The sequence below is a fragment of the Meriones unguiculatus genome, chromosome 20, assembly GCF_030254825.1.
Source record: "Meriones unguiculatus strain TT.TT164.6M chromosome 20, Bangor_MerUng_6.1, whole genome shotgun sequence".
In the NCBI taxonomy this organism is placed as follows: domain Eukaryota; kingdom Metazoa; phylum Chordata; class Mammalia; order Rodentia; family Muridae; genus Meriones; species Meriones unguiculatus.
Genome location: NC_083367.1, coordinates 25,890,231 through 25,901,961, shown reverse-complemented (window position 1 = coordinate 25,901,961; position 11,731 = coordinate 25,890,231). Strand labels below are relative to the sequence as shown.

The 11,731-nt window shown below is 45.9% G+C and overlaps 1 protein-coding gene across 1 annotated transcript; it reads left to right on the top strand.

Annotated features, from left to right (window-relative positions):
* Nucleotides 1–288: 288 nt before the first annotated feature.
* On the top strand, nucleotides 289–10,366 carry Smlr1 (small leucine rich protein 1). Its single transcript, XM_021654141.2, has 2 exons — nucleotides 289–524; nucleotides 8,767–10,366. Exons 1-2 carry the CDS (start codon nucleotides 398–400, stop codon nucleotides 8,844–8,846), a joined length of 207 nt encoding a protein of 68 aa, XP_021509816.1. The 5' UTR covers nucleotides 289–397; the 3' UTR covers nucleotides 8,847–10,366.
* Nucleotides 10,367–11,731: the final 1,365 nt, after the last annotated feature.

Genomic DNA, 11,731 nt, shown 5'->3' with positions numbered 1-11,731 from the left:
TTTTAGCTCTGAAACTTGGAAAGTGGAGTAAAAATTCTTTCTGGGTCTGAGACTATATGAGGAAGAACACACAGTAAGAGACAGGTTTGTTTGAAGTCAGACACTTAATCTCAGTTTATCAGGATCATCCCGACTCCTGCCAGACAAATACTCATCTCCAGGATAGCTTGGGAGATTTCCCCTTCCGTTTTCCTACACCCTGTAGCTGGGTTACAGAGTAACCTGACCACAGGTTGCTCCAGAATTCACCCCACTAATAAGCTAGAGCAAAGTCCACAACAGGTTTCATGGAGAAGGGCAGGGCAAAGGCCAACACTCCAGGAAAGCACTACCACAGGCCAGGAGCAAGTGGCCTGCACTGAGCAAGGATCCTGTACCAGCCCGGCTGTGTGGGGCCATGAGCTCAGTGCTCTCGATCTTCTTGCAGGAACTCCCCGGCCCATTCCTAGTCCTGGGGATCTTCCTGCCTGTGTCTTTGCTGCTTTTCCTTCTGATTGCCTACTTCAGGATCAAACTGATGGAGGGTAAGTGGGAAGCCCCACAAAGAAGGGTTCGTTCTTGAAACACACCAAAGTCTTCAGGTGCTCTGGGAAGCTGGAGAAATACAACCTTTCGATGGACGGATATTTGTCCCCAGTCTCCCCTTAAGAGCCTTGACGGATCGGGCAAAGTTTGGTACTTTCAGCTCTACGTTGTGAGGGAGGCAGGGTCTGCCTGTGAGCTATAGGGGCTCCTTCTCTGTTGTTCCTTGTAGGCAGTCAGCCTTGAGTCAGCAAATTGGACATAGGGTTGCTTGTTTATCTCCTAAGGCAACAGATGCAAAAGCATTACACTGTTTGCGTGCTGTATCCCCTATGGACCTGTGTGTGTGTGTGTGTGTGTGTGTGTGTGTGTGTGTGTGTGTGTGTCATAGCCCTCGTAAAAACAACTGGGACAGTGGGAGAAGTTAAAGAATTTAGATAGCCCAGTTGGAAACTCCATTGTAACAACTCACAGATCTTATCTCTGCAGGTTCTCTGGCAAGACAAAATTTCAAAACCTCATGAATGTATCAAACAGGAAATGAGACACAGAGCAGGTCAAGACAGTGTCATAGTACACCCCCGCCCGCCCCGTGCATGGCTCTGTACACGCGTGTATACCAATGATCATGTACATATGCATATACGTGTTTCAGCCATGAAACTTCCAAGCGTTGCACTGTCAGTGTTTAGACAACGCACAACACTGGATACTGGACCGCAGCAGAAACTTCCCATAAAACCATGGTATCGGTGCAAAAATAAAAAGAGACAAAATACACTCAGTGCTTAAGGTGATCCGCAATGGACATTAGAGTCCTGGGTTGAGATTCTTTGCTCCGGTAGAATAGAAATGAAAGGAGCTGGGCTGTGTTTCGAGAGGTGACATGTCGATTCGGTTCTAAGTAAATATTAGATGCTATGAAGATTAACGCTTATTTCATTAATAACGCTAGAATTCAACCCGATTCTTAATTTGGGTGGTTTTGTATTAAACTACTGAACAAACAAACATGAAAGTTGGCCTTGGCTGTGCACAGCTGCAGTTCTGACACTCAGGGAGCAGAGGCAGGACGCTTGCTACAGTGTGAGACCCTGTCCTAAAACAACGGAAAGTCCCTGCTCGTCTACAAAACCTTGCCAAGTTCAAGCAATGCCTTCCTTCCTGCAAGCCATTAGGTAATCACAGACATCAGCTGCCCACAGCAGAACAACTAGCGACACTCAGAGATGAGACGTAGGCACAGGGACCTTCTAGAGGACAGAGACTACCTTACAGAATGGTGCTGCTCTCAGCCCTGACACTGCGATCCTTTAATACGGTCCCTCGTGTTATGGTTATCCCAATCATAGAATAATTTTCATTGCTACTGTACAACTGTAGTTCTGCTACCGTTAAAAGTCATAATGTAAACATCTGTGCTTTCTGATAGTCCTTGGTGACCCCTGTGAGAGGGCAGGCTGTCACTACCCCCAGATTGAGAACTACTGGTATAGCCTTACATTTTTGTGTCTCATTTTTATGACCAGCTCTCATGCAGGGTGATTAAAGGACCCATGCAGGAAATCCCTTTCTTTATTAAACCAATCACATTCCCTGTCCCCAAGATCAGTCTTCCTGAAATGCTGCACTCAGTGGACTGCTCTCTGATCACTCCCTCCTGATGATGCAGCCTTGCCAGGCCACGGAGGAAGAGGATCCAGGCAGTCCTGATGAGACTTAACAAGCTCCAGGCAGATGGCAAGAGTGGAGAACTCTCCCTTTCAGTGGACTAGGGGAAGGGGATGGGGGGGAAAGAAGAAGGGAAGATGGGACTGGGGGAATTAAGGGAGGGGGCTTCAATCAGGATATCTAATGAATAAATTGTGAAGGAAAAAAATTAAAAATTAAAAAAAATTCCCAAACCTCAGAAAAACTCCAAAGCAAAGAAGGAACTGAAAATCAGGACTCTCAAACCCTCACAGCGGTATTCCTCCAGTCATGCTCACTGGCTCACTGCATGAGGATACAAACATTTCCATGTAGAGGGTCCCTCACACTTGCTACAGTGACCACTGCCAGGCACAGAAGCCCAGGGTTCCCATTCTAACTGGGAAGTAGAAGAGTAGGTGTCAGACAAGGACTTGTATCCCAGCTGTAGCCCCCTCCCTCATTCCCTCCCAATTCCACTCTCCCTCCCTCATCTCCTCCCTGCCCCTTTCTAAATCCACTGATAGGGAGGTCTTCCTCCCTTCCATCTGACGTTAGTTTATCAGGTCTCTTCAGGACTGGCTGCAATGTCCTCCTCTGTGGCCTAGCAAGGCTGCTCCTCCCTCGGGGGTGGGGAGGTCAAAGAGCCAGCCACTGAGTTCATGTCAGAAACAGTCCCTGTTCCCTTTACTAGGGAACCCACTTGAATACTGAGCTACCATGGGCTCCATTTGAGTAGGGATTCTACGTTATATCCATGCATGGTCCTTGGTTGGAGAATCAGTCTCATAAAAGACCCCTGTGCCCTGATATATTTGGTCCTTGTGGAGCTCCTGTCCCCTCCAGTCTTTCTATCTCCCTGCACTCTGCTGAAGGTTTGGTTATGAGTCTCAGCATCTGCTTTGATACCCTGCAAGGTAGAGTCTTTCAGAGGCCCTCTGTGGTAGGCTCCTTCCCTGTTTCTTGTTTTCTCCTACTTCCAATGTCCATCCCATTTGTCTTTCTAAGTAAGGACTGATCCCAGAACCACCAGCCCAGGGGTGACACCACCCACAGTGGGCTGGGCCCTCCTCCATCAAGCACTGGTTAAGAAAATTCCCTACAGCAGCTACTTCATAACGGCAATTTCTCTGCTGTTATGAATCATAGTGTAAGTATCTGATCTGCAGGATATCTGATCTGCAAGCCCTGTGAGAGGGTTGGTTGACCCCCAAAGGGGTCTAGACCCACAGTTTGAGAACCGCTGCCCTACAGGCTTGCCCACAGCCCCATCTTCTGGAAGCACTTCCTCGGTTGAGGTTCCTTCCTCTCAGACGACTCTAGCTTGTGTCAAGTTGACATAAAAACGAGCCAGGACAAGTGCTATTGACCACACTGCTGAGCTCAGAGCTGCCCAATGTGTACATAGCTCTGTGGGTGCTGCATGGTGAGCTCCATCTGTCCCAAGTACGTGCCTGCCTAGGCAAGCTGTCTGGAGATCAAGGCACAATAAGTACACACACACACACACACACACACACACACAGAGAGAGAGAGACACAAGCAGATGCCTACCTAGGTAAGCTTCTGGAGAGCAAGTCACCAGAACTACACACGTGTGTGTGTGTGTGTGTGTGTGTGTGTGTGTACTATATCACTACATTTGCAGCTCAACAGCAGACTGGGAGGTGCTGCTGAAGATATGAGTGGAGGGAAAAGGACAACTAACCCGTCTTCCCCCTTCCTTCTCCCTTTCCCCCTCCAAATGGTATAGGAACTTGTCCTAACTCCTGGGTTTTCTCAGGCCACAGATCTGTTCCTTCTCTCTCAAAGCTTTCCCGCTTTGCAACCTAAGACCGAACGCAGGGGCAGTGGCACTGGAAGCCTCCCACCGTGAGTGCCAGTCCGTGGGTGCGGTCCTTTAAACATCGCCAACACTTGCTCCAAGCTTACATCTTACGTCTCCATGGTGACAGGCTGTCAGTCATCTGACGCACGTTTGTGAATCTACTTGAGGTAGTTTTCAAGTGAACACCACACACTGAGTGTTTTGAAAAATGAGACTTATCTCTTATAGTTCTGAAGACTAGGGCGGCCAAGGTCAAACGGCCCCACGAGTGAGGTCCTGAGGCAGCATGCAGTAACAGGGCTTCACCTAAAAGACAGATCCAAATTATTATTTTTAGATAACACACACTCTCATGATTGATTCATCTATTCAAGAGAATGCAGTTCTGTTCTTCAACGCCCATCTGGTCCTAGACCCTCACGATGGGGGTGCAATTTCAGTGCTTTGGTGGCAATTCAAATTATAGCACTGTTAGGTATTATGGCTTTCCCAGGCACTGGGACAAACTTTCCCTATAGATTTCTGGGCTCAAGAAATCTAAATGTAAGGTTCTGCACACTTCCCTTACATTTAAAAAGAAAAAAAAAACTGCATGGAAAAAATAATCTAATATTGGATATATTAATCTGTGAGTTTCTAATCTTAGTCTCAGGACAAGTTAAGGCTGGACCCTGATCTTTAACTTTAAGTCTTTTTCAAAATGTCAAAGCCGAGACCTGTCCCTCTGAACACCTAAGGGACACTCCCAGTGATGGACTCCGCCACCTTCTCCATCGTCAACCTCTTCTGCTGGCTCTCAGTAAAGCATGTCCAGGCCGCAGGCAAGGCAGGGAACGCAGCAGGACGGAGGCTGTAGAAGCAGCATTTGTGACGGTGGATCACATCTGTGCATCAGGCACTGAGCATGACGGAAGTTCATCCACGACTTGTTGCTTAAGAGCCGTAGTCCTTTCTGCAGTCCCTTCCCCGAGGTTGTGCGGGATTACCCCCTCTCCAATTAAAGGGTAATTGAGATTCTTTGGCCCCAGGTTAAAACATCACCACTTTGCACGTCTGTTTAGCAGCGTCCACTTCAGAATTGTAAACGTATGGGTAAAGTCATACAGTCATCCTTCTACCCAGAGCTACAAACGTAATCATTCCCGTTTTGTTTCTATAAAGAGGCTGACTGGTGTGTTCACAGAACCCTGGAGTCCTACCTTCTAGAACAGAAAGCAGCTTGTGAGTTTCCTAGACTGTTGGACAAAGGCAGGACTTCAGGATATGATGGGAAGTGAGTGGGGGCTGTCCTTCAACATTTATCCTGATTCTTCCAATCTTAGAGGCGATGGTGCATGGAAACTTAATTAGCATGTAGGGAACATCAATTTTCTCACAGAGGAAGAAGGAAAATTCTCTAACTTCCTGCACACTCTATCTTGTCTGTGGGTTGCTTCGAGGGACAGCTCTTGCGGTGGAGGGCCAAGTCTCAAAATTCTCCAGAAACAGCCAATCCCTCTGTCACCCACTGCCATGGATATTTTACATATCCTAAGGTGCACGTTGTGATTTTCGTTTCTCTCCAATACTCCAGAACCTCTACCTCTGGCATCACCCATCTTCCAAATAATCATCACCACAATCAAGAACAAATCAGACTCTAAAAATCCCCAACAGTATCAAAAGCCGTCCCTTCGTTACAGTGTTATCTGCTGAACGTCCAAAGGTTTAGTTAGATATAAAGTAAGTGAAGCCAACAACTGATGAGGGCGTGGCCTTCAGCAACCTGTGCATTTTAGAGCAAACGATGTTTTGAAAAAAAAGAGTGTGGCTGAAGCCTCTTTCACCCAACCTCATGCCTGTGTTTTAGTTCTTTGGGAAGAGTAAAGTGATTTGAGTTAGCAGAGTGAAGTTGTTAAGTCCCCTGACAATGGAGCCAAACCAATTAGCACTTGAGTCTGGAATAAGTCGCCTTTACTCAGTCTTTGAAAGCTTTAGCCTCCTCATCTGTGAAACGGGCATGATAATAGCAGGGCTCAGCTACAGGAATTAGATGCTACAGATGTGTTCCAGACAGTCCCCATTCTGAACAAAAGGCAAACTACTATCGCGCCCGCTGGCTTACAAGTCCCAAGACATCAGCCTTTGTGTCATTATAGATATCATCAAAACTGTCTTAGAATAATGACGCTACCCCAGGTGACTCGTCTGGATAGCAATAGAGATGAGCCGCAGCTGCCTGGCTCCAAAGCTAGCCTTCTTACCTACACACAACCAAGGAGGTCATGGCTCGGCTTTTTGGGACCAGGCAAATAAATTTACTACCAAGTCAAAAGGCAGCTGTGGTAAATCTGTAAATAAAGGAAGAATGTTTACAGAAGCTTTGTGTCAACTGATCTTTTAATATAAAAGAAATATAGATTATTCCTAATGATAGCAATTCTTCCACATAAACATCTATTCCGAGCCAGGGGGATTATTATATTTTCTTTCTTCCTTCCTTCCTTCCTTCCTTCCTTCCTTCCTTCCTTCCTTCCTTCCTTCTTTCCTTCCCTTCCTTCCTTCTTTCCTTCCTTTCTTTTTCTTTCTTTCTTTTTTTCAAGACAGGGTTTCTCTGTGTTGCCTTGGCTGTCCTGGACTTGCTCTGTACTGTAGACCAAGCTGGCCTTGAAACTCACAGAGCTCTGCCTGCCTCTGCCTCCCTGAATCCTGGGAATAAAGGTGCATGCCACCACGCCCGGCTAACTGGGGAGAATTTTCATCCATGGCCTAACAGAGAAAATCCTATTGCTTCCAGAATTTTCCATAAGAAACTCGGATGTTTTGAAAGCCCCTGCTTGATTTCTCTCTGCATAGCCTCCTTAGTAGACTCGAGGGATTAAAATGATAGCACAATTGCAAGCTCTTTTTGGAGAGAGGTAAATGACACCAGTTCTTTTCTCTGCAGAGGGCCTGTGGTGGACAGTTTAGTCCCTAGCTGGGACTAAACTACAACTCGCTCAGCAATTCTTCCCTCATCCTCCATTCGCTCTTTCAGCTCCCTCCCTTCGTCTCTTATGCAGGCTCCCCACTTTCAGCTTTGTGACGTATATTGCAGTCCCTCCTTTAACACACTTCTGATGCAGTTGGAGAAGAAATCACTCCTATTTCAATGAGTTTATAACCTGAGAGAGACGTCATCTCAAAGAGTATCTTTGAAATAGGAACTAATCTATGTGGAAAAGCAGTGTAAGCCAGTGGCTGAAAGTGTGGACTCTTAAGGTCAGGCAGCCCAGTACCAAACCCTGAATCCATTCATTTCTATAATCTTGGGGAACACTCCTTCATCACGGTCTCTCTCCCCCGGGCTGCTCACCCACAAACCAAGAAGTGACCAATTTATGTCACCGCAAGAATCAGACAAGTGAACACATGCAAACTTCACAGTGTATCTGGTACTTAACTGCTGAGCAAATATTGACTATTAAATAGTATTGTGGCTCGAGCATCCTGGGGCATGTTCTCACCTAAGAATATGGAGCATTCCCTAAGGGTGATAACGTGGGGTCTTGGCAGGATCTGAGCCAGGTAGGAAATGTTTTTCAGGTGCAAGACAGTGGGTTGATGGCGTAGCTTGATGTGAGTACCAAGGATATTGTCAAGGTCAGTACCATAAGCATGGCATTAGTCATCAATGTGGGTGGCTGTCAGGAACAAGTGTTGTTTGTTTTTGGTTTTGTTTGTTGGTGGTGGTGGTGAGGTACCAGGAGCATCTCCGGGATGTATATTTAGACCTTAATAGAGATCTCAAAAGTTAAAACCGAATTTGGTTACTGACAGACATCCTAGCTGAAGACATGAGAGCAGTGGGAAGGCTGGATGCAAGGGAAGCAGGTGGGAGTGGGCCAGTGATGGCGGGGGGGGGGGGGGTGTCGGGGCTGTGTGGATGCTACAGAGAGCGAAAACTGAGGATCAGGATAATGCCACTAGGTTTACTAAATCAGAGTTAAGTAGGGAACCACTAAGATTTTTATTATTTTAGCAGAGCCGTTTTAGCTCATGTAATGTTTTTACGACATTAAGGAAGTCATAGTCTCTGAGAAGTTGAAAGAATTACCAGGACAACATGCTAAAAGCTTAATGCCCAATGGTAAAACAAGAAGAGGCGACTTGTCTAAGGATGACATTGTCCCAAATGTCTTGGAAAGGGGAAAGGACAGAAACCTTGTTTTCCTAATTCCTGTATCCCCAATTCCTGCCGACACCCATGACTGATGGAGGTTTACTGAATATGAAAATCCAAATGTCTGCTAAATAAGATACTTGCATGTTTATGATCTTTAATACAGTGGCCATCCATCCTAACTGGGGACTTTCTTCAGAAGTGACTGAGGAGGGCCAGAGAGAGGGGTCAGTGTGTAAAGGTTCTTGCCACCAAGCCTGATGACCTGAGATCGGTCCTTGGGACCCAAATGGTTGAAAGTGAGAACAGACTCATCCAAGCTGCCCTCTGACTCAACATATACCATACCATATTCATGGCTACACACACAGAGAGAGGGGGGGGGAGAGAGAGAGAGAGAGAGAGCCAGAGACAGACACACAGAGAATAAGGTAATGTTTTTAAGGAGGCTGAAGAGGTGAGATCCTGCAACAGGAACGTGGTCTTCTGTAACCCACAGGGTAGCCAGTTCCAAATACTGGCCAGTAGCTTCAAATGGTACAAGAGGTTCAAGGCACTCTGGATTAACCAATGTTTTTCCTTTCAGTTGATGAAGAAGCAACCCAGATTTCCGATCGCCAGAACAAGTATGGTTCTTCCCTACATAGAAGAATGAGACAAAGATGACCATTGGGAACACTCAGCAGACAAAGCACCATGAATTTCTAAAGGTTGTGGAGCAGTGGTGGACAGAACCCCAGGGAAAGGAGAAAGAACAGTGAACGAGTCAGCTGCTATCAGAGGACTTGTGTGTGATCCAGAACTAATGGCACTCCCTCAGAAAGTACCAGGACCTTAAGCTTTTCTGTAATATGCTCAATGCATCGAGTGCAGCATAAGCATCCTTTATTGTGACTGCTTATTTACTTTAGAGGGACTATTTTTAAAATAAAAGTCCTAGATCTCATCATATCACTCTATAATTTTCCCTTCAAGAGTAAGGAAACCCTGAGAGAAATCAAACAAAGAGCAGAAGATGGTGGATGCCTTGAGGGGAGCCCTTCGGATGCTCTCCCTACACAAGAGTCCTTCCATTTGGCCCTCTAGCCAGTCTGAAATATGGGACTTTCAGACAGCACTCAAGGCCCGACTTTGTGTCTCTCCTTTTCCCAACTGCTTTCTTAAGCCATCTCTGTGGCAGGATGTAGCCAACAAGTGAAATCTCAGCATATTGGTCGCTCATCAACATGGCTCTCCACACGATGGCGATATCAATAAGGTGATACCTGCGGAAGGAAGCCAAATGTGCATCAATCCCCCAGAAGAATAATTCAAGGTTTTTTGTCTGTTTGTTTTTTAGTAAAACCCAAACACTAGGAACTGTTTCTAAATAGAAAGTCAACGATTCACTAGCAAAACTGCTACCATTTCGTGGGCTCTAAAGAACATAACAGAAAAAGGGCCATTTAGTTCATGCTGGCTGCTAAGTCAATTATGCTTACTGAGCTCTCCTGATTTTTCTAGTTAATGGCAACAAAATGTTCAGAGCTCCCCAAGTCTAGCTGAATTTCAACCTTTGCACATGATTCCGTGGTTCTTTGAGTGGTTTTATGCAACAGCCAGTGTGGTCTTTTTTTTTTTTCCCTCACCAATTTTGGTAGTGACAGTCATCCAAGACTATAATGATCAAAAGCCAGAATGTCTCACTGCAGCCTGGTATTTCCTGCTTTCTCCTTTCGGCCGCACCCTGGAATTCTTCAGTCTTCCAGTGAGCTTTCTGTTGGCTCTCAGTTCAACTGAAAGTACTGTTTTCTCCATTTTAACAGCACTCAATTCTATGGAGAATGTGCGCTGGACCTCCAAGAGTTGGGTAATTTCTTAGTGTTCATGCCATATGGAAGAAATAACACAATTCTTTCTGTTCTGGGAAGGATCTCCTTTTAGCCCCTGTAGTGGAAGGCAGTGTGAAAGGACATGGCAGAGTCCCATGCTGGGCAGCTGCCAGCCAAATCCGTGGCTGAGCATCGGTTTCCTCCCTCTTCCCCAGAAACAGGAACTTCAGAAGTCTGAGCTTGGGCTCTGGTGGAGGCCTGACTGCCATGCTAACAGATGAGCTTGGAACATGCGTGTTTTATATATTAAGCATAAAACACATTAAAGAATGACTTTGTGTTGCTGAACACAGCAAGAGCAAAGAATTGACAAAACTGAATGCATGTGTTTTTCTAAGGGCATTCATGTTAGCTGTGTGTCAAGGAAAGTCTCAAGGGTGTCATTAACGACTCTGTGAAGACCCCACTAAGAACTTTACCAAATCTGCTGTCAAAGCCAGTCAGCAGCTGCAGAGTCCCACCTTTGCTCTTCGAATGCACAACTGTCAGGTTTGACCTCATTTGGTCATCAATGCCTCCACTGGCTTCTAGCCCAGGCCAGAGCCTCCTTCCAGCACTCTGTAGTCAATCCCAGCCCACCCTTTACCCAGGGAGCCACATCTGTTCTCACAACCCTGAACATTTTCACCACAGCAACTCCTAATCACCTGTTCCCCACCCCCAATCTTGTCACTCACACTATCTTCTACTATCTAAGAGATTTATCCAGCAGAGGTTTAAATATTTCTTAACTCCACTCCTTCAATAGAACACTACAATGGGCACTTTACAAACACCTTCACACAGCTCTTAGTTGTCAATGGAAATAACTACAAATTGTTATAGAGCTACAAAAGCTTTTTCTGTGTGTTGTGGGGGGGGGGGAGGCAAGCTCTCTTTATGTATGTGGTCTAGAACTCACAGAGGATGGCTTTGAACTCATCTTTCTGCCTCAGTCCCATGAAGTGTCAGGACTGCGGGTAAATATCACCACACCCAGCTTTAAGGCTGCGTTAGTAACTTGGTAGTTTGGTGTTGCCCAAGATGGTCCTTCAAAGACTTCCCAAAATGGCCACTCCACATCTTGCATCTAGTTGGTAAGAGAAAATTAGCTATGGAGGTGCACAATTCATGTTCTCCAAGACAGTATTCGCAATCTCTTAGCCATAAGTAGTAACTAATCTAAGGATTTCAGTGCTTTCTGGTAGCAATGGGAAAGTCGAGAACAAACTTTTCTTGAAATCCTAAGTTTTCTGACAAAAGTGTATCTCAGAAGTCAGAATTTATATAACTTATGTCAAAAATTGGAAACGTTAAACACACTTCAGAGTGAACCTTCAAAGCATGCTCTGAAAGGCTGTGCTTGAATCTCCAAAATCCCCCACAGTTCCTGTGTTCAGCACTCGGCCCCCAATTTTATCTTGAGGCTATGGGTAGAGCCTTTAGGAGGCAGGTCCTGGTTGGCAGAAGTGGAACAGTATAGGTGGGGCTTTGAAAGTTATACCTGTCCATGGTCCCTGCCCTACATGTTCTGCTTCCTATTTTGTGTATTAGACGATTCTGCCACCTGCTCCCTGTGCCTCCCAAACTGTGATGGACTGGAACCTATGAGCCAGTAAGACACAACAAACTCCCCTCCTTTAGGTCCTGAATTACTGTCACTAGGTTATGGTACAGGTCCTAGCATGAACGATCTGAAGT

Excerpts from the sequence above, each read along its gene's own strand:
- Smlr1 (XM_021654141.2), top strand. The coding sequence starts at position 398 with ATGAGCTCAGTGCTCTCGATCTTCTTGCAGGAACTCCCCGGCCCATTC. Across the intron at positions 525-8,766 it reads CAGGATCAAACTGATGGAGG|TTGATGAAGAAGCAACCCAG; the intron begins GTAAGTGGGAAG and ends TTTTCCTTTCAG.